The 23,980-nt window shown below is 42.8% G+C and overlaps 1 protein-coding gene across 1 annotated transcript in view; it reads right to left on the bottom strand.

The window, feature by feature from the left end:
• Window positions 1-23,980, bottom strand: part of LOC137373241 (rab GTPase-activating protein 1-like) — a 556,698-nt gene that overhangs the window by 49,409 nt on the left and 483,309 nt on the right. Inside the window, exon 18 of the mRNA XM_068038091.1 lies at window positions 846-887. Within this exon, the coding sequence (XP_067894192.1) occupies window positions 846-887 (42 nt within the window). The remainder of the gene's footprint in view (window positions 1-845; window positions 888-23,980) is intronic.

The following is a 23,980-nucleotide window of genomic DNA, read 5'->3' on the forward strand; positions in this document are numbered from 1 at the left end:
TGTGCTTTTTATAACAACCAGAACTCGATCATCAGGAACTGGGTCAGTGCACCCCATTGGCTCAAGTACTGGGTTCCCTCATCATTCACCCTCAGGATGAGAGTGTCACTGGCAAGGCCAGCATTTATTGCCCATCCTGAGTTCCCCTTGAGAAGGTGCTGGTGAGTTGCCTTCTTGAATCGCTGCAGTCCATGTGATGTAGGTACACCCACAGTGCTGTCAGGGAGGAAGTTCTAGGATTTTGACACTGCAACGATGTTGGAATGATGATATATTTCCAAGTCAGGATGAAGTGTGACTTGGAGGGGAACTTGCAGGTGGTGGTAGTGTTCCACATGTCTGCACACCTTGTCTTTCTTGGTGGTGGAGGTTGTGGGTTTGGAAGGTAATATCCGAAGCCTTGGCAAGTTGCTGTAGTGCTGTACCACCTTAGACCTGCCCTGTTATTTATGTTTCTACTATCACACATGGCACAGATTAACAAATAAATTTGACAACTCTGGCAGATTGCGGAAGAAAATTTTCTATTAAACAGTGGAATTTTGAATAACTAAATCACACTGGGTCAAGAGTACACAAGTGCTAGGTTTGGTCAAGGGACATCACACTGTGCTAAATCACCAGACTTCATTCCAATAACATTAATAGTACCGATAACAAGGTTTTTCTTTTAGGAATTTCTTCTGTGTAGTCTGGCAATTTCCATTTACAACAGGTCAGTTATAGACTCCACGACAGGAAGCAGATGTTTCAGATTAACAGGTTATACAGTTGGTTTGGATGAAGAAACGGTAATCTATTACTTAAACAGAGGTTAGTGCTTTGATTCTACATTTCCACCTTACCTTTAGTAGAGCCAGTGCCACATTGAAAATGATCCCCAGTCCCTGAGAAAACAGAAAGAGGAGCCTGTGTTAATACTCTGAGATCATCCTGGATTCGTTAAATATTACAGAATGCTCCAACACTGCTTCCTGTACATAGCCACTAAGTACACACTTCTTTCACTCTATTCCTAAAGCATCTATTTTCATGGTCCCTCCTTCAGATTCCCAGTCAGCCAATTTAAAACTCAACTTTGTATATATGACATTTTGTGCCCTCGCACTTCCTCATCTCTGTAACCGCCTCCAGCCCTAAAAACTATTTCTCCAATTCTAGTCTCCTGTGCATTTCCAAATTCTTTCACCCCCACCATTGGCGGTTGTGCCTTCAGCTGTCTTATGTCTTATAGTTTGGAATTTCCTCTCCGTCTCTCCTTCCTCCTTTAAAACTGGCCTTAAAGCTTTTAGTCACCTCTCCTTATATCTCCGTCTTTGGTTCAGCATCCATTTTTGCCTGATAATGCTCCTGTTAAGCACTTTGGGACATTTTCTATGTTAGAGATGCTGCATAAATGGAAGTAGATGCCTGGTGTTAAAACTCTGCTGTAGCTAGCATTAGCTTGAGACTAGCTCTGTAATCGACGGATTCCGGCTCTCAACACCCACAGCCCTAAGGCTTCCTCCACTGAAAATAAAAGTGGAGCATAGTCGTTCATGGGATGTGCACATCCCTAGAAAAGGCAGAATTTATTGTCAATCCCTAACTGCCCTCGAGAAGGTGGTGGTGAGTCACTTCTTCAACTGCTGCAGTTCATGTGGTGTACGTGCACCCACACTGCTGTTAGGGAGGGAGTTCCAGGATTTCAAACCAGGAACAGGAGAGGAACAGCGATATATTTCCAAGTCAGGATGCTGTGTGACTTGGAGGGGAACTTGCAGGTCGTGGTGTTTCATATGAACATAGGAAATAGGAGCAGAAGTAGACCATTCGGCCTCTTGAGCCTGTTCTGCCATTCAACTAGATCATGGCTGATCATCTGCATCAATGTCATTTTCCCATATCACTTGATATCTTTAATATCTAGAAATCTATCAATCTCTGTCTTAAGTATTCTCAATGACTGAGCCACCACAACCCTCTCAGGTAGAGAATTCCAAAAGATTCACCACCCTCTAAGTGAAGAAATTCCTCCTCATTTCAGTCCTAAATGGCCTCTTATTCTGAAACTGTGCCCCCTGGTTCTAGACCCTCCAGCCTGGGGAAACATCCTTCCTGCATCTACCTGGTCTAGCACTGTAAGAATTTTGTATGCTTCAATGAGATCACCTCTCATTCTTCGAAACTCTAGAGAATACAGGCCCAGTCTCCTCAGTCTCTCTCCTCATAGGGCAATCCTGCCATCCCAGGCATCAGTCTGGTGAACCTTCGTTGCACTCCCTCCACGGCAAGTATATCCTTCCAGAGATAAGGAAACCAAAACTGTACACAATACTTCATGTGCACTCTCATCAAGGCTCTATACGATTTCAGCAAGACTTCTTTATTCCTGTACTGAAATCCTCTTGCAATCCAAATCATCAAACCCTTCTGATGAAAGGTCACTCACCTGAAACGTTAACTCTGCTTCTCTCTCCACAGATGCAGCCAGACCTGCTGAGTATTTAGAGCATTTCTTGTTTTTATTATTCTTATTTAACTTTTCTGTAGTTTGATATAACTGATTGGCTTGCTAGGCCACTTCAGAGGGCAGTTAACTACATTGCTGTGGGTCTGGGGTCACTTCTCCAGACTGGGAAAGGATGGCAAATTTCTTTCCCTAAAGGACATTAGCGAACCAGATGTATTTTTACAACTATCCTGTAGTTTCATGGCCACCATTTCTGAGACCAGTTTGTTATTCCTAATTTATTTAATGAACTGAATTCAAATTCCCCCAGCTGCTGTGGTGGGATCTGAACTCATGTCTCTGGAGCATCAGCCCAGGCCTCTGGATTACTAGTGCAGTAACATATTCACTATGTCACCATCCCCACCACGATAGCATCATCACATTTTCCAGCTTTTACTTTCAATGCATCTCCAGGGGAAGTGACTGGTACACTAATCCTTGTTAGAAAGAGTGGCCACAAACAGGTCTCTGGAACCCTTTTTTGTTCTGCCTCTTCTTTGTCCAATCTAACTATATTTTATACCCATTAGGTACCATGAGATGTGCTTTACAGAGCAGGCACCCCGCTGGAGGGTGGGACAGAGGAAGGAAGAGTGTTAAAAATTTGGCTAAAGGAGGTTTTTGACCAAAGTTACATCACTTCTCAAATGAAAACACCACCACTTCCCGGTCCTAGCTTTCAGCTCCAAGATGGTTGATACTAAAGTCGCCAACTATGTCCCAGATAGCGACACACGATGATGTGACAGGGTATAGTTTTATTCCTAGTTCCAATAGCTAACTAAACATAAAAGATGTGAGACAACAATAACTTCACTCCACTTATTTGGACAAGTGACTGCACTTTTATCAGGAAAATATGGTTAAAACGACAAGACCAACGGATCACACACACCCTTCCACTTCCAAACACTAAAAGCTGATTTACACTGAGGGGTTTTCAGTTAGCTGACCCGGACGTTGAATGCCAGTTGTTTGGATGGAGCTGGTTTCTGTTCAGTGCTATAAGCCACTGTTGGGAACTGCAGTGAATATTTAATGCCCATTGTGGTTTGCAGCAATGGTCATGGTCCATTAAGTGTTAGTTGGAAGCACTCTTACTTCTGAGTCAGAAAGTTGTGAGTTGAAGTCCCACTCTAGAGCCTTGAGCACATCAGTGCAGTCTTTTGGATGAATCGCTAAACTGAGGCCCCATCTACCCTCAGGTAGACATGAAAGATCCCTTGGCACCAAAGAAGATTTCTCCCGATGGCCTGGCTAATATTTATCCCTCAACCAGCAAGACTTAAACAGATGATCTGATGATCTGGTCATTGTCTCACTGCAGTATGTAGGAGCTGGCTGTGTGCAAACTGAACGCAGGAAATACAGCAACCAATTAGTGGCCACATTTCAAAAAGGATTGCACTGGATGTAAACAGGGTTTGTGACTGGCATTTATACATTGCCAGTCTTTTTCCTTATTAACAGCCATGCAGGATTGTGCCACATGGTGTCAGTCTCTCACAGCCTTTCCAGTGCATCTGCAGGGGTCAATCGCCCTGGAATTAAATCAAAGAAAACACACTGCCTTAAACACTTGGGACAATCAACTCGCCTTGTAAGCGGTAACCAGGTGAAGAGAACATTTCCCCTCGAGCCACCTCTGAAAAAGTCCTCACCACTTGGTTTGATTATCTCATGTGCTGCTTCCTGATGTTTGAGAAAATCCACTAGAGGGAGACAAGCACCTGCTGCACAACCAGTAAATGCACTGAATGTTCTCACTAAATTAATCATGGCCTCAGAAACAGCTGTATAAGTGAATATCAGTAAGTGCCATGCTATCGATCCCAATTGCATGAAGTAAGGCAAACAAACTTTCAGGTCCGGTGCCTTTTATCATCGGTTCTAATCCTGGAAGCAGGGTGTTAATCAGAGATTCAAGATGGCAATATAGACCCAATACACTGGTTTTTCAGACAATCTGAGAAGAGACTGAAAAAGGTGACATTGCTTGGTATGATCGGGTACATTATTAATTGTGTCATTGTCAACAAAACAGTACCAGGTTCTCTTTCAGCTTCCCTTCCAGGGTTCTCCCCTTCTCTCCCGAAGGTGCTGACTCTCACTGGGATACAGTTCCAGGGACCCCACTCCCCTCCTCTCCCGAAGGTGCTGACTCTCACTGGGATACAGTTCCAGGGACCCCACTCCCCTCCTCTCCCGAAGGTGCTGACTCTCACCAGGATACAGTTCCCTGGGCCCCATTCCCCTCTTCACAGGAGGACTCTTAGACAGAATTTGGCATTGTGCCACATACATCTTTATAAAGCTCTAGTTGGGCAACCACTACAGTTGTGTGTCCAGTTCTGGTCACCACCCTTTAGGAAGGATGTTAGGGTCCTTGAGGGGGGTGCAGATCAAATTTACCAGAATGGTTCCAGGGATGAGGGATTTTAGCTACAAGGTTAGGCTGCAGAAGCTGGGGTTGTTCTCCTTGGAGCAAAGGAGATTGAGGGGAGATCTGATAGAGGTGTACAAAATGATAACAGATTTAAATAAGGAAGGCAAAGAAAAACAGTTTCCATTAGCTGATGGTACCAGGACTAGGGGACACAGGTTTAAGTTTGAGGCAAGAGATATGGGGGGCAGGGAATGTGAGGAAGTACTTGTTTTTAAAAACGCATGGCTGCCTATGAGGGTGGTGGAAGAGGAGTTGAATAATTATTTCAAATGGAAATTGGATAGGTGCTTGAGAGAAAATAATCTTGCAGGTTATGGGGATAGGACGGAGGCATGGAACTGACTGGATTACTTTACGGAAAGCAGACACAGACTCTGAGTCGAATAGCCTCCTTCTGTGCCATAATGACTGTGACGCTAAGGATACTTTAGGACAGGTCATCAAAGGTTTGGTCAAAGAGTTAAGTTTTAAGGTGCCTTAAACAGAGAAAAGTAAACTGGAGAGGATTAGGGAGGCAATCCAAAGCTTAGCGCCTGGGCAACCAAAGGCAGAGCCACCAATGGTGGTGTGAACGGGGTGGGGAACGGATAAGAGGCCTGAGTTGGAGGAGTGCAGAGCTCAAGACTTGGGAGCTAATGGTCCCTGAACCAATAGATTGGAAACAAGTTAGTATGATACCCATGTTAAAAAAAAAACTGTGACACTACAGACACAGAATCGTTACAGCACAGAAGGCGGCTATTCAGCCCATCATGTCTGCACTAGCTCTCCAAATGCGCAATTCACCTACTGCCATTCCGCTGCCTTCTCCCTGTAACCCTGAACATTCATTCTTTTTATATAACAGACTAATTCCCTTCTGAATGCTTCAATTGAACCTGCCGCCATCACACACTCAGGCAGCGCATTCCAGATCTCAACCACTCGCTGTGTGAAAAAGTTTTCCTGTGCCTTTTGCTTCTTTTACCAATTACTTAAACTCTGCCCCCACTCGTTCTTGATCCTTTCACGAGTGGGAACAGTTTCTCCCCATCTACTTTGTCCAAGCCCTCAATTTTGCATACTTCTATCAAATCCCTCTCAGCCTTCTTTTCTCCAAGGAAAAAAAAAAGAGTCCTAACTTCTCCCATCTATCTTCATAACTAAAGTTCCTCATCCTTGAAACCATCCTTCCTAAAGTGCAGTGCCCAGAACTGAACGCAATACTCCAGCTGAGGCCAAACTAGTGTCTTATACAAATTCAACTTAACCTCCTTGCTCTTGTACTCAATGCTCCTATTAATAAAGCCCAGGATACAGTATGCTTTATTTACTGCTCCCTCAACCTGTCCTGTCACCTTCAACGACTTATGCATATATACATCTAGGTCCCTCTGCTCCTGCACCCCCTTTATATTTACACCCTTCCTATATTGTCACTCCATGTTCTTCCTACCAATATGAATCACTTTGCATTTCTCTGTATTGAACTTCAGCTACCACCTGTCCGCTCATTCCACCAACCTGTCTATTTCTTTTTGAAGTTCTACACTATCCTCCTCACAGTTCACAATGTTTTCAAGTTTTGTATCATCCACAAACTTTGAAATTGTGCCCTCTACACCAAGGTCTAGGTCATTAATATATATCAGGAAAAGCAAGGGCCTCAACATGGACATAAAAGCAAAATACTGCAGATGCTGGAAACCTGAAATAAAAACAGAAAGTGCTAGAAATACTCCGCTCGAAGAACAGCACCTCATTTTCTGATTAGGCACTCGAGCCTACTGGACTCGGAGTTCAACAATTTCAGAGCAAGCCTGGCTTTATTATTTTTTTTTAAAATCATGTGCCTGCCTTAAACTTGGTTTTTCATGTTTGTGCTTTTGGACAGAATTGTTCACTATTCTGTCATTAACGTTCTCTCTGGACTAATGCCTTGTCTTCCATCACACCATTAACACTCCCTTCTCCTTTGTCCCATGATATCTTTGTCATTTAATCTCAACTAATCTCTGCCTTACCACACACTTTCGCTCTCTTTCCCCCTCCACCCCACTTGACTTTCTTAAAACCTATTACATTTCTAACCTTTGCCAGTTCTGATGAAAGGTCACAGACCTAAAACGTTAACTCTGCTTGTCTCTCCACAGACACTGCCAGATCTGCTGAGTATTTCCAACACTTTGTTTTTCTTTTGTCCCAACACTGACCCATGGGGAACTGCACTACAAACATTCCTCCAGCCCGAAAAACTTCCATTAACCACTGCTCTTTGTTTCCTGCCACTCAGCCAATTTTGTATCCATGTTGCTACTGTTCCTTTTATTCCATGAGCTATAACTTTGCTCACAAAATGCATCTATACTATTTGCTTCAACCACTCCCTGTGGGAGCAAGTTCCACATTCTCACCAAGAAGTTTCTCCTGAATTCCCTGCTGGATTTCTTGGTGACTACCTAGGGGAGACAGTGGAATCAAAGAAGGCATTTGAGTAATTGCAAACTGAGTTGGACAAGATATGCAAGTGGGCAGGAAGATGACAAAATTTAACAAGGAGGGATGTAAAGTAATGCACATGAGGGAAAGACACGCAATGTTCCTACTCCACAAATAGCACTGAGGAACGAAGTTGAGAAAGACTGTGGAGGCCGAGTAGGCTTGATGACTGAACATGCCCAAATAATGCTGAGTAGCAATCAACAACAATGGAATGCTGAACCACAGAGCCAAGAGGGAGTTGACCAAATTGTACAGAGTGGTGGTTGCAGTGTACCTCACCCTCTGGTTGCTGAGACACATGGGAGGCATTCAAGCACTGGAAACAGTGCAGAGAAGAGCCATGAGGCTGATGGCTAGGGTCAAAGGTCCAGGTTACAAGGAAAGACTGGGGCAGTTCAGCCTGGAAAAGGAAGTTCCTTTAGTCTTCCTTAGAGAGATACACAATAGCTAAAGGCATGGAGAAAGTAAATATGGACTATCACTTCAAATTAAATCGCAAGAATAGGACAAATTTAGTAAAGGTAAACAAGATCTGTTGATGTTTACAGCACTAAATACTGCATCAGTGCTAGCTCTTTGCTGAATAAATCCAAAACTAATCCCACTGCCCCCACATCAAGGTCCTGTAACTTCTTCTGCTTTAAATAGTTGCCTACGTATCCCTTAAAAGATGCAATGGCCTCTGCTCCACCACTCCCTGTGGCAAAGCATTCCATGCCATAAAGACAGAAGAAATTTCTCACTCTCCATGACAATTTTAAATTGATAACTCTATCAAGGGGTGTTCATAACTGCACACAGTTTTTTAAACTGTGGCCTATCCAATATTTACTACAAACATCAGTTATTTGCTTTTATACACTCGGTCCCATATAGTTGTTGGCCATTTTACCTGCACTCACATTTTCTGGGAAATACATATTACAATCCAGAGATCTCCCTGATCATCCACATCTTTCAGTGCCTCTATTGAGTGTTTACTCCTGTTCCTGCTTTGTCCTTACCCTTCTCCATTTTAAAATGCATCTGTCATTGGTTTGTCCATTTCTCTACCTTCCTGAAGTACTGTATCGTCTCCCTGACTGCTTGCCAACACTCCTACAACTGTGCAGTCAAAATGTTTGGAGGTTGTGTTTCCCACAGCCAAGTCCAAACCATCAATATACAGTGAGAAAAAGCACACAAGAAACAGAAGTAGGCCATTTGGCTCCTTGAACCTGCTCCGCCATTCAATAAGATCATGGCTGACATGATCGTGCCCTTAACTCCACTTTCCTGCCTGCCCGCAATAACCCTCGACTCCCTTGTAGATCAAAAATCTGTCTTGCTCAGCATTGAATATATTCAATAAACCAGCCTCCACTACTCGCTGGGGAAGAGAATTCCAAACACTAATGACACTCTGACAGAAGAAATTCCTCATCTCAGTCTTCAATGGGTGACCCCTTAATTTGAAACTGTGCCCCCTAGTTCTAGATCCCCCCATGAGGGGAAACATCCTCTCAGCATCTACCTCAGAATCTCATACTTCTCAATGAGATCACCTCTCAATCTTCTGAACTCCAATGAATATTGGCCCAACCGCATCAACCTTTCCTCATAAGACAAACTCCTTAGTCCAGGAATCAGCCTAGCAAACCTTCTCTGAACTGCTTCCAATGTAAGTATATCCTTAAGTAAGGAGACCAAAACCATACGAAGTACTCTCGGTGCGATCTCACCAACACCCTGTACAGATGTAGCAAGACTTCCCTACTTTTAAACTCCATCTTCCTTGAAATAAATGCCAAAATTCAATTTACCTTCCTAATTACTTGCTGTATCTGCATGCTAACATTTTGTGATTCATGTACAAGGACACGCAGGTCCCTCTGTACCGCAGCATTCTGCAGTCTCTCTCCATTTAAATAATATTCTGCTTTTCTATTCTTCCTGTCAAAGTGGACAGTCACACTTTCCCACATTATACTCCATATGCCAAATTTTTGTCCACTTACTCAGCCTATCAATAGCCCTTTACAGACTCATTGTGTCCTCCTCACAACTTGACCCTATCTTCACACCGCCAGCGAATTTGGCTACAATATAGTCAGTCCCTTCATTAACATAGATTGTGAATAGTTGAGACCACAGCACTGATCCCTGATTTCTGGGGTAAACAATTTCCAACCCTTCTCTGATATAAACAACACTCAGGTACCTTAAATTTTTGATAATGGCCCTTTAACCAACTTTTTAAACCCATTATATTTCCTCCCATCCATCTGAATTTTTCTAACAATCCTACCTATGGTTACTGACCTACTTGCCAAAGGAAACACCTTCTCCCTACTTTATCAAATCCCCTCAATTTTAGACATGTCCACTAGATCTCTCCTTAACCTTTTCTGCTTCTCCAATCTCTCCACATAACTGAAGTCACTCGCCCCTGTCATCAACCTGGTAAACCTCCTCTGAACCCTCTAAGACCTTGACATCGTTCTTAAAGTGTGGTACCAGAATTGGACACAACTGCCTATGGAAGATTCTTTTTACATTTTCCACTTGTGTTTTTGAATGTTTCCTTTTAGTCCTTCTAACCTTCCTTCTCACCTCTCCACTACGTCATCTACATTCTTCATAATTTAGCACTGTTAGCTCAACTTTATCATATGCCTCAAATTCTAATCTATTTACAGAGCTCTATTCTTTGATGCATCTCCTTTTCCTCTTGCGGCAGTATATTTATTTTGTACCCATCTCATGCATGACGATTTCCCACCACTATCTGCTAACTTTTCCTGCCCTGCTCTAACTTCTTCACAGGGGGGCATTGTTTGGTTCAGGTGGAAGCCATCCCTTCAGCCAGAACTTGCTTTAATTCCCATGAACACAAACTCTTCCCTCCGGCACCAGCCATGCAGCCACATAACGTTCCTTCCTAATCTTTCTCTCCTTAACCTATCCAGCATGTAGCACTGACAGCAATCTGGACATTACCACACCTCAAGTGTCCAGCTTTCTTGCCACAAGTTCGAGTACTTCTATCCATACCACTCATTCCAATACTGACTGTGTCTTTTGGATGCTCTCCCTTCCACTTTGCATCCCAGAAGTTATTCCAGCTGTTCCATGATGCCATTCATCCTGACAACAAGTAGGCAATATACAATTCAGGACTAAACATCATGACGGCAAGAAACACTATATATGCTCCTGAACTACTTCCTACTCTTATAGGACTTTATCCATACCTGCCTATAAAGTCTCCTACTATGACTATCCTCCGATGCGTGAAACCCACCTGCCTTCCAAACCTTTGCTTCACAGTGCACAATGTTGTTCAGGACAGGCCTCTGCTGAATCGTTACCATTATCCACCGCATTCCTGCCCAACAATAAGTGTCGAATGGACTGCTCCAGTAACCTTGAACCTATGAGTCCTGATCCCCACCCCTCCCATCCCCATGAACGGTCATCTACTGCTCTCATTCCGTCCTGAACTGTATAGCATTGCCTTGACTGACTACATTCAGTACACATTACAGAATCTCTTCAACTTCTCTGTCAATGCAGCCAATTTCTTCTAGAACAGAGATCCTCAGCTCCAGAGACTCCATTTTCTGACAGTGTAAAGGTGCTGCTCCAGATGCACTGAGAATTCATGAAAGAGTTAGATATGCAAACCAAACACAGCACGAGGATTCCCCATCCTACCATCTCTGTATTCAAAGTGAAAACGTTAACTGGTTCTAGTTAAGTAGGGAGAAGCAAACAAACTCTCATAAGAATCAAACTCTGGTTACTTATTTCACACAAGTATTATAGAAAAATAAACTCCTATCAAACAGTACCTCCCTTCAAGGATAAACTCCACACAGTCTTTTACACTCCAACAATCTCACTGCTCAACTCACACTGATCATTTCTCAACTTAGACAAAAGCCTGTCTGCCAGAGAGGTGAAAAACACAGCCAATCAGAGAACAGCTACTCACACCTCCTATTTAATGGCAAGCCACACCATCTATTTATCCAATTAACCTAATGCCAGCTTAAACCAGCCCACAGTTAAGGAATCAAGTAAACAATTTTTAACATCTCCTAGTACTGAACAGCTAAAATTTAAACTCAAAATAAATATATGAAAATGTCACTGCTTCTGTCTCAATCATTCCCTGGGACTAAACTCCATACATGTCTGATTTATCCCACTGCACTAGCCTCTCACAGCTCAAGACTCATATCAGCATGCTGCTCACATGAAGAGTGATTAACATCATGGAACGAACTTCCTGATACAGTGGAAGCACAGACTTAGCATTCATTTAGAGCTGAGATGAGAAATTTCTTCTCTCAGGGTTGTGAATCTCAGGAATTCTCTACCCGAAAGCATAATGGATGCTCAGTCATTGAGTATATTCAAGACAGAGAGTGATAGATTTTTGGGTACTAAGGGAATTCAGCATCAAAAATTGTTACATCGCAGAAGGAGGCCATTCGGCCCATCGTATCTGCACTGGCTCTCCGAAAGAGCAACTCCCTCAGTTCCATTCCCCTGCTTTCTCCCCATAGCTCTGCACACATTCTTCCTTTTCATATAACTGTATAATTCCCTTTTGAATGCTTCAATTGAACCTGCCTCCACCATGTTCTCAGGCAGCGCATTCCAGACCTTAACCACTCGCTGCGTGAAAAAGCTTTTCCTCACGTCAATTAAAGGATATGGGGATTGCGTGGGAAGGTGGAGTTGAGGTCAGAGAGCAGCCATGAACTTATTGAATAGCAGAGGTCACTTGAAGGGCCAAACAAGTTACTCCTGCTCCTTTTTTAATGTTTTTTTATCATTTAGGAAAGAAATAGATTCTGCAATGTAGGGGATGTTTGGATGAATGGACCAAATGGATGCAGCAGGTATACCTAAAAGTAAGGTACCAACCTGGTAAAGCTACAACACAGGAATACATGCACATGGAACAGTAGAAGCAGCATAATAGACAGACCTAAGCAAACCCATAACCAAAGGATCAGATGGGAATGATGGTGGACAATTACATAATGACAGAAAGGAGGAGGCTTCATAAACATCAACATCCTCAAGAATGGCATAGCCCAGCACATCAGTGCAAAAGACAGGCTGAAACATTTGCAACTATCTTCAGCCAGAAGTGACAAGTGAATGATCCATTTCAGCCTCCTCCTGAGATCCCTACCATCACAGATGCCAGTCCTCAGCCAATTCGATTCACTCAATGTGATATCAAGAAACGGCTGAGCAAGGTGGGTACAGCAAAGGCCCTGACAACATCCCGGCTGTAGTGCTCCAGAACTAGCCATGCCTCTAGACAAGCTGTTCCAGTACAGCTATAACACTGGCATCTGCCTGACAGAGTGGAAAATTGCCCAGGTATGTCCTGCCCACAAAAAGCAGGACAAATCCATTCTGGCCGATTACCGCCCTATCAGTCTACTCCCAATTATCAGCAAAGTGACGGAAGGTGGTGTCGACAGTGCTGTCAAGCACTAACTCACCAATAACCTGCTCTCTCATGCTCAGTTACAGTTCTACCAGGACCAGTCAGTTCCAGATTTCATTACAGCCATGGTCCAAACATGGACAAAAGGGCTGAATTTCAGAGGTGAGGTGAGAATGAACGCCCTTGGCATTAAAAGCAGCATTTGGCCGAGATTGGCATCAAGGAGCCCTAGGAAAACTGAAGCCAATGCGAATCAGAGGAAAACTCCCCACTTGGTTGCAGTCATACCTGACACAAAGGAAAATGGTTGTGGTCGTTGAGTTAAATCATCTCAGCCCCAAGACATTGCTGCAAGAGTTCCTCAGGGTAGTGTCCGAGGTGCAACCATCTTCAACTGCTGCATTAACAACCTTTCCTCCAACATCAGGTCAGAAGTGGAGATGTGCGTTGATGATTGCAAAGTGTTCAGTACCATTCACAACTCCTAAGATAATGAAGTTGTCCATGTCCACATGCAGCAAGACCTGGCTTGCTCTTGCAGAGAGCCAACATGGACAGACAGGCTGAATGGCCTCTTTCTGTGCTGTAGCCATTCTATGATTCTGTGATAAGTGGCAAGTGAAATTCATGCCACACAGGCCAGGCGATGACCATTTCCAACAAGAGAGTATGTAACCACTTTCTCTTGGCATTCAACGGCATTACCATTGCTGAACCCCCCCTTAGCCTGCTGATGTGCCTGAGGAGCGAATGACATGGTCATTGTTATAAGTAGCTCTGCACTACTACATCTGAAATGGGAATATTTGGTCCAGGCAGCTGCTATGCAAAGGAAAGTGTTTCATTTCCCTGACCCACAGCACTTGAGACAGGCTAACCTTAAATCTGAGTGCAGTAATGTATTCAAAGATAAATCTGTCAAAATAAACCTGGCAACTACAAGTCCATGAGCACAGCCACATCTGCTATCTACAGATCCATTAGCCTGATCATAGGAATCATAAAATGAATGGAATTGATCATCTGAAACAAAATATAAGATCACCTATATGAAAATAGTGGAATTCTCAACAGAAAATGCAGCTTCAGAATGGATAAGATTTTGCCTTGTCATTCATATAGCTCTTTCTTGAGGAGATGACACTCAGAATTGATGGGATAAAGTGGTATAATGTCCTCTGCCTGGCTGTTCAAAACCTCTATGAGTGACTGCGTCACAATAAGGGCAGAGGCTACCATTGGTAGGACATGAACATCAATTACTAACTAACTGAAAGAACAGAAGCATAAAGGGCCATAGATTTTGAGTGACCCTTCCTGTTTCTAGCATTCAAAGATCTGGATTCGTAATCTCAGTGTAAGGTATCTAAATTCACAAATTACCCCAAATTGGAAGGGTTTGATGGTTGAAGGTGTAGGACAGGGTAAAACATCCAAAATAATCAGAGGAAAATGATGTTCAATCCAAGGCATGTTGAAAGTAAAAATGGGAAGCACAAGCTCTTCATTAATAAGATAGAACTTGCTGAGAGGGAAATCGACAGAGCCCATAACTAAATAAACCAAATAAGAAAGTCTTGCATTCATATAGCATTTTTCATTACCTCAGGGACTTCTTAAAGCACTTTATAGACAGCTTCTGTACTAATGTAATATAGTAATACTTCTGTAATATAGCCACTGTTGTAATGTAGGAAATGTAATAGCCAATTTGTGTACAGCAAGCTCACACAAACAACAATTAAATCTGTTTTAGGTACCTTACAATTAATGAAGGCGCACAAGCAGAAGGGAACAACTGGTGAGACTACTGTTCTGTGGACACCAGAGTTAAGGCAGATCTAGAAAAAGAACTAACCCTTTAAAATAAATAAAATATAATTTAAAATAAAATCGAAGGTTAAATAAAATATTTAAAATAAATACCTAGTTCTAATAAGGTATTATTAACAGTGCTACGGTGTTTTAATATTGGTAACATTTCTTTTTTTTAGTAGTAGAAAAGGGTCAACTAATAAATAAGGGAATGGCAGGGTTGTTTTAACCTCGAGAGTACACCTCCTGTGCTATGCGGGAGCTCCAGGATGCTTCCTGTGTCCTGGATAACCATTTGTGCGGGAAGTGTTGTCAATTGCAGCAGCTTGAGCTCCGGGTTTTGGAACTTGAGCAGCAGCTGGTGACACTGTGGTGCATCTATGAGGATGACAGCCACGTGGATGGCATGCTTATAGATGTGGTCGCCCCGCAGCTTAAGAGTATGCAGGGAGAGAAGGAATGGGAAACCACCAGTCAAAAAGAATCAGGCAGATAGTGCAGGAGATCACAGGTTGCATCTCACTCTCCCACAGATATTCAGTTCTGAATACTGAGGAAAGCAATGGTTCATCTGGGGAGTGCAGCCAGAGCCAAGTCCATGGCACCACGGGTGGCTGACCTGCACAATGGAGTACAGCGAAGACTGGATGAGCCATAGTGATTGGTGATTCAATAGTCAGGGGAACAGACAGGCGCTTCTGTGGCGACAGACATGAATCTAGAATGGTGTGTTGTCTCCCTGGTGCCAGGGTCAAGGATGTCACTGTGCAGCTGCAGAGCATCCTGAAGGGGGAGAGGGTACAGCCAGCAGCCGTGGTCTACATCAAAACTGACAACGTAGGTAGAAAGAGGGATGTGGTCCTGCAGTCAGAATTTAGGAAGCTAGATAAGGAATTAGCAAGCAGGACCTCAAAAGTAGCAATCTTCAGATTACTCCCAGTGCCACGCTCAAGTGAGTACAGGAATAGAAGGATAACACGGATAAATGCGTGGCTGGAAAGTTGGCACAGGAGAGAGGGCTTTAGATTCTTGGGACATTGGGACTGGCTCTGGGGGAGAGGGGACCTGTACAGGCCGGACGGGCTATATCTGAACAGAGCCAGGACTGAGTTCCTTGGGGGATGTTCTGCTGGTGCTGTTGAGGAGGGTTTAAACTAGTTTGGCAGGGAGATGGGGACCTAAGGGTAGACCCAGTTGGGACAAAATCAGAAATGAAAATGGAAGACAGAAAATTAATGAATGAGTCTGGAAGACAGGAAACAAAGGTTAGAAATTATTTAAAAAAAGAATTTGGCAGTGCTCAAGGGTATCCATTTCAATGCAAGGAGTATAGCAAATAAAGCAGATGAGCTGAGGGCACAGATAGACGTGTGGCGGTATGATACCATAGCTATTACAAAAATATGGCTTAAGGAGGGACAGCAATGGCAGCTCAACGTTCCTGGTTACAAGGTTTTTCAGATGTGATAGGGAGGGGGATAAGAAAGGAGGGGGAGTGACAATTTTGGGCAAAGAAACAATTACAGCTGTGAGGAGGGATGATATGTTGGAAGGTTCATCAAATGAGGCCAAATGGATTGAGCAATCACACTGCTGGGAGTGTATGATAGACCCCCCCAAACAGTCAGAGGAAGATACAAGAGCAGATACGTAAGCAAATCTCTGAGAAGTACAAGAACAATAGGGCAGTAATAGTAGGGGATTTTAACTACCCCAATATTAACTGAGATAGTTTTAGTGTGAAAGGAATTGAGGGAACAGAATTCTTGAGATGCATTCAAGAGAACCTTTTTGCCCAATATGTAGCAAGTCCAACAAGAGAGGGCGCAGTTTTAGACTTAGTTTTAGGATATGAAGATGGGCAGGTGGAAGGAGTGGCAGTGGGAGAGCATTTTGGTGGTAGTGATCATAATTCAGTCAGTTTTAACATAACTATGGAAAAGGACAAGGATAGAACAGGAGTTAGAGTTCTCAAATTGGGGCAAGGCCAATTTTACTAAACTGAGGAGTGAATTCGCCAAACGAGCCTGGAAACAGCTACTTGAAGGTAAATCAGTGTCAGAGGCATTCAAAAGGGAGATTCAAGGGGTTCACAGTAAACATGCTCCCAGAAAGACAAAGAGTGAGATGGCCTAATCTAGAACCCGTGGATGTCAAGGAGCTTACCGGATAAGATAAGGCAGAAAAGGAAAGCTTATGTCAGACACTGAGAACTCAATACTACAGAAAGCCAAGAGGAATATAGAAAGCGGAGGGGTAAAATAAAAAAAGGAAATTAGGAAAGCAAACAGAGGGCAAGCAAAATCAAGGTGAACCCAACAATGTTTTATCAATATATTAAGAGTAAGAGGATAAATAAGGAAAGAGTAGGTCCCATAAAAGACCAAAAAGGTAACCTATGTGTAGGGGCAGAAGATACTGGAATGGTTCTTAATGAATACTTTGCATCTGTCTTCACAAAAGAGGGGGACGATGCAGGTATTGTAGTTAAGGAGGAGTGTGAAGTATTAGATGTGATAAACATAGGGAGAGAGGAAGTATAAATGGGATTAGCATCCTTGAAAGTTGATAAATCACCAGGGCCAGATGAAACATATGCCAGGCTGTTAAAAGAAGCGAGAGAGGCAATAGCAGAAGGTCTGAACATTATTTTCCAATCCTCACTGGATACAGGTGTGGTGGCGGAGGATTGGAGGACTGCGAACGTTGTACCTCTGTTTAAAAAGGGAGTGAGGGATAGACCGAATAACTAACCTCGGTAGTGGGCAAATTATTGGAATCAATTTTGAGAGACAGAATCAGCTGTCACATAGAAAGGCACTGGTTAATCAAGGATAGTCAGCATGGATTTAAGGGAAGATCTTGTCTGACCAAGTTGATCGATTTTTTTGAAGTAACAAGGAAGATAGATGAGGGTCGTGCAGTTGATGTGGTCTACATGGATTTTAGCAAGGCTTTTGACAAGGTCCCACATGGCAGATTGGTTAAAAAAATTTTAATCCCACGGGATCAGGGAAATGTAGCAAGGTGGATTCAAAATTGGTTCAGTGGCAGGAAACAAAGGATAATTGGTGACAGGTGTTTTTGCGACTGTAGGGCTGTTTCCAGTGGCCTTCCGTAGGGCTCAGCACTGAGTTTTTGTGGTACATATTAACGATTTGGACATAAATGTAGGGGGCATGATCAAGCAGTTTGCAGACGACACGAAGATTGGCCACGTGGGAGATAGCGAGGAGGATAGCTGTAGGCTGCAGGAAGATATTGATGGGCAGCAAAGTGGCAAATGGAATTCAACTGGAGAAATGTGAGGTGATGCATTTGGGGAGGTCAAACAAGGTAAAAGAATACAAGATTAATGGGGAAAAACTAAGAAGTGTAGAGGAAGTGAATGCTCACAGATCCCTGAAGGTTGATAAGATGGTTAAGAAGGCATATGGAATCCTTTCCTTTATTAGCCGTGTATAGAATACAAGAGCAGGGAGGTTATGCTGGAACTGTATCACTTATTGGTTAGGCTACAACTTGAGTACTGTGTGCAGTTCTGGTCACCTCATTACAGAAAGGATGTAATTGCACTAGAGAGGGTACAAAGGAGGTTGACGAGGATGTTGCCAGGACTGGAAAAATGCAGCTGTGAGGAAAGATTGGATAGGCTGGGGTTGTTCTCCTTGGGACAGAGAAGGCTGAGGGGAGATCTGATTGAAACGTATAACATTTTGAGGAGCCTGGATAGAGTGGAGGTAAAGGGTCTATTCACCTTAGCAGAGAGGTCAGTGACTAGGGGGCATAGATTTACAGTGATTAGTAGAAAGATTAGAGGGGAAGTGAGGAAAATGTTTTTCACCCAGAAGGTGGTGGGGGTCTGGAACTCACAGTCTAAAAGGGTAGTTGAGGTAGAAACCCTCAAATCACTCAAAAGGAGTCTGGATATGCACCTCAAGTGCCATAATCTGCAGGGCTACGGACCAAATGCTGGAAGGTGGGAGTAGAATGGGTGGATCGTTTTTCGCCCAGCACAGACATGATGAGCCAAGTGGCCTCTTTCTGTGCCGTAAACATTCTATGAATCTATTGGCTGAGGCATAAATATTGTTTAGGACACTGGGGAGAACTCCGCTGCTCTTTTTTCATGGGATCGTTTACGTTCAAGTGAACGGGCAGAAGGGGCATCAGTTTTAATGTCTCATCCAAAAGACAGAACCTCCGACAATTCAGTATTCCCTCAGTACTGCACTGAACTGTGGGTTGAATTCATGTGCTCAAATCTCTTCTGGAGTGTGCCTTGAACTAACAACCTTCAGACTCCGAGGTGACAGTTCTACCACTGAGTCACAGCTGATACTGCAGAATGGAAGATGAGTTGAGTTTACATTCCCAGAAACCATACTGTTGCTATACAATTTTCTGTTCAGACAACACCTGTAGTACTTCATGCGGCTCTGGCTCTTCAATGCCTGGCGGCAATGTGGAAAAGAGTGGGCTACTTATCACTGGTAGGATAGGAATGAACTATGAGGAACTACTGGAACAGCTAGGGCTCTTCATAGTTAAAAAGAATGTCTGAGAGGAGATCTAAGAGAGTTATAGGATATATATGCTGTGCAGAATAGAGAAAGTAAACCTAGACCAATAATTTCAGATTGACTAAGGCAGCAGCACAAGGTTCCAGGTTGTGACAGGAAGTTCAGAACAGACCTCTGGAAGTACTTCCTTACACAGAGGGTGCTCCACAACTAAGACAGGTGATCAGGAAGGATGGCTGAAGTTATTAGGACAATGGACTAATTTAAGAAATTGCTCTCATGTGAAGAAGGTAGGGTTGGTACTCTGGAAGGCTGAGATCAAATGGGTTTTAAGGGGCTCCTTCATTTGAAACTATCATCAGATTTCATGACCTTGATAATTCAGGCAAGGCATATTTGAGTGGCTCGTTTTGATATATGAGCCAGATTGAATTATCTCATTAGGTTAGCAGCAGGTAAAATTCTGTGAAAGATATGCATTTCAATGTGACATTCCAGATAACTAACCTTGTCCCATAGTACAGTATTACATTTAGTCTTATGTTCATCAATTCAAAACAGTGAAGAAATAAAGGCTTTCGTTTATATACTGCCTTTCACAACCACTGGTTCCCCCAAAGCATTTTACAGCCAATAAAGTACTTTACAAAGTGTAGTCACTGTTGTAATGTAGGAATCATGGCAACCAATTTGCGTACAGCAAACTCCTACAAACAGCAATGTGGTAATGACCAAATAATCTGTTTTTGTGATGTTGATTGAGGGATAAATATTGGCCGGGACACTGGGGATAACTCACCTGCTCTTCTTCAAAATAGTGCCATGAGATCTTTTATGTCCATCTGAGGGGGCAGATAGGACCTTGGTTTAACGTCTCATGCGAAAGACGGAACCTCTGACACCTCCTTCAGTACCATGCTGGAGTGTTGGACTTGATTCTATGCTCAAGTCCTGGAGTGAGACTTGAACCCATGACCTTCTGCCTCAGATGCAAAAGTGCTACCAACTGAGTCACGGCTGACAGTAAATGGCCCACAATTTGAGGCTGATAGATATTCTATTACTTATGCGCAAATGCCACAGCAACTTCAGGTGAGAGTAGATGTGCGATTAAACAGGGGAATCGAAAAGTTGCTGTTGGAGATGTATCACTCCACTGTTAGCTTCACGAAGACAGCATCTTGCTGTCTGGTTCACCATTGACAGGTGTGAAATTCCTCTATTTGTGTGGTAGATACAAACTAAACTTGTCACAGAAAGTTAAGCCAAGCCATTTAAAGTCCAAGTGCCCTTTTAATGATGTGATTTTGCTAATTATTGCTAATTAACTTCTCAGGCACTGAAAATTAACTATTACAAATGTGTAGTTTCATTCCTTCAGGTTTTAATTGTTGTTAGGGATTCTTTAAAAAAATTGAATTAAATTTTTTATTTTTTTAAATCTCTTAATTCAGTCTTTCTGTACCTGATATGACATTAAATTCACTCACTCTAATTTACACCTCCTTCTCAGTTCTTGTGCTTGACAGGGTAGATGTTGAGAAGATGTTTCCACTAGTGGAGGAATCTCGAACTAATGGACATAGTTACAGAATAAGGGGGCACTCATTTAAAACTGAGATGCAAAGGAATTTTCTTCTCTCAGAGGGCAGTGAATGTCTGGAATTCTCTACCCCAGAGAGTTGTGGAGGCTAGATCACTGAAAGTAATTAAAGAGGAGGTAGATAGATTTTTGAAATATCGGGGAGTTGAGGGCTATGAGGAGCTGGCACGAAAGAGGAGTTGAGGTCTGAGGCAGATCAGCCATGATCTTATTGAATGACGGGACAGGCTTGAGGGGCCGAATGGCCTACTCCTGCTCTTGTTTCTTATGTTCGTTTCACACTCTTTTAATCTGATTGGTTAAGCAGATACACAGATGCTTTCCCTCTTCGCTCAGGCCCCAGATGCTCTGTAGAGGGTGCTATGCCCTTTGCATCTCCCACATACAGCAACTTACACTGCAAAATATTGTTGATATTAAACGAGTAGGTGCAAGTCTAACAGCAGCCTTCACTCAAACCCGTATTATTACAAATGTTGGCCATAATGCTTAAACTTTGCATGAAAGAAGAAAAGGAACATCCCTAAGCACATCATAGGAGTGTTAGCAGACCAAATTTGATACCGAACCATATAAAGAGATAATAGGACAGATGGCCAAAACTTGGTCAAAGAGGTAGGTTTTAAGGAGGGTCTTAAAGGAGGCAGAAAGATTTAGGGAGGGGATTCCAGACCTTTGGACCTAAGCAGCTGAAGGCACGGCCGCCAATGTTGGAGTGATTAAAATTAGGATTGCTTAAGAGGTCAGAATTGGAGAAGCACAGAGACATCACAGGGATCTAGGGTGGGGAAGGTTACAGAGGTAGGGAGGGGTCAGGCCATGGAGGGATTTGAACAAAAGGGTGATAATTTTCAATCAACATCATAAACAAATTATCTGATCATTGTCTCATTGTTGTTTGTGGAATCCTGTTATATGCAAATTGGATGCTGCATTTCCTACATTAAAACAGTGACTACACTTCAAAAACTACTTCATTGGCTGTAAAGATCAGGACTCCAAAAGTGCTTCTCTGAGGAAGTTGCAAACTTAAGTACAATTCTAACAACCTAACTATGTGGCTGCACTTGCGGAGGACAAGGTGGCGACTCATCAAACTCATTTTACATGGAACCTTTGCAAATTATTGTTCCAAAGTCCCATAGTTTTTTTTAAACATCACACATCCACAGGGTTGTAGTGGAGTCATGCACCAGACTATCAATGTGGAATGTGGGTTAAATCTCCTCCCTTAGTTGCTGATTCGAGCTAAACGGCTCAAGGTGATGCTGAGTAGGGACAAAGCACATTCTTGCCGGTGGATGGGTGGGGGTTGGTGTTCGGAGGAACAGACAACGGTGTCCTCACCATGCTGGTGATCATCTGGGGATGGGCTATTCAGCAAGAAATACTTTTTTAAAACATTTCCACATAAAGTGCGAAAGTGCAAATGTCAGTTTATTTATTAAGGATGCTCAAACACTTCTCCTGCTGAGTCGTCTCGCTTTAATATTTCTGTAAAGATCACTAGGGGGCAATACTGACACGACTAATAGGTGGCACACCCACTTGTGATCAAAGAAACACCAACTCCCTCACTATGAATATAAAAGCAAAATACTGCAGATGCTGGAAATCTGAAACAAAAACAAGAAATGCTGGAATCACTCAGCAGGTCTGGCAGCATCTGTGGAAAGAGAAGCAGAGTTAACGTTTCGGGTCAGTGACCCTTCTTCGGAACCCAGACCGGCTGAGTGATTCCAGCATTTCTTGTTTTTGTTCCCTCACTATGAAGCCTGGTTCTCAGCATATAATTATTTCAGTAGATAACATTTAATTTTATTTTGACCATTTTTTTACATTTTTATGTTTGTGGGAAATAATTTAAAGTAGTCTTCATCCACTTCAGATGTGAACATATACTGGGACTGATTCAGTGCTTTGTATTAGCATTAAATGGGGATGGGGTGGGGGTGGTGGCAGTGGGGGGAGCTTGGCTTTGCCTGCGTGCCAGTGTTGGTCTGCAGTGGTCCCATGTGTCTGTCAACAGAGCTTCTTATCTGCTGTATACTTCCAAACAAGTGTGGAAGTGAACAAAACCCGGTCCTAGAAGCTGGTTATCATATCCCAGCCCAAGATGCTCAGTGCTCCCATCTCCTGCCCACCAATCTCCTTGCATCAGTTGGCCACAATAGTAACTGATTAACAATGAAATCTTGTTTTAAATAGAACACTTGCATACGTGTTAAATGCAAATCATGGAAGATAATGTTAAATTTATATAGAACTTTGGTTAGATTCCATTTGAAGTACTGTGCATAATTCCACTCTCCATACCACAAAAAAACATACTGAGACCCTGGGCAAAGTGCTGAGAGAATGTAAGAAAGTAAATCTTGCATCTACACAGAGTCAGAACATCTCAAAGCACTTTACAGCCAATGAAATACTTTTTGGTGTAGTCACGGTTGAATTTGATATTGTAATGTAATGTTTACAATGATGTTAGCAGAATTGAGAGGATGTATCTATAAGGAAAGACTGAACAGAGTGGGGCTTTTGCCTCTAAAAAAGAGAAGATTGAGGGGTGACTTGATAGAGACCTTTAAAATGATGAAGGGATTCAATATGGTGGACGTGGAGAAACTGTTCCCATTTGTGGGTAAGTCTAGAACAAGCAGGCATGAATATATGACAGAAAGAAGAAAGAAAACCTTTCATTTCTATAATACAAGAGAGAACCAGGCTGAATAGAGAACATTTAGAGGGGAAGTGAAAAAGAAAATAAGAGAAGCAAAGAGAGAGTATGAGAAGTGGCAGCTGACATAAAAGGGAATCCAAAAGTCTTCTATAGGCATATAAATAAAAGGATGGTAAGAGGGGTGGGGACAATTAGGGACCGAAAAGGGATTGTGCATGTAGGCAGGGAGCATGACTGAGGCACTAAATGAGTACTTTGCATCTGTCTTACCAAGGACAAAGATACTGCTGAAATCATAGTAAAAGAAGATGGGGTTGAGGAAGGTACTGGATAAGCTAACAATTGATAAAGAGCAGGTATTAGAAGGGTCAGCTGTACTTAAAGCTGATAAGTCACCAGGACTAGATGCGATGCATCCTAGGATGCTAGGGGAAGGGAAATCGCAGAGGTACTGACCATAATCTTCCAATCCGCCTTAGACAC

This window comes from Heterodontus francisci, chromosome 8 (assembly GCF_036365525.1).
Source record: "Heterodontus francisci isolate sHetFra1 chromosome 8, sHetFra1.hap1, whole genome shotgun sequence".
Lineage (NCBI taxonomy): Eukaryota > Metazoa > Chordata > Chondrichthyes > Heterodontiformes > Heterodontidae > Heterodontus > Heterodontus francisci.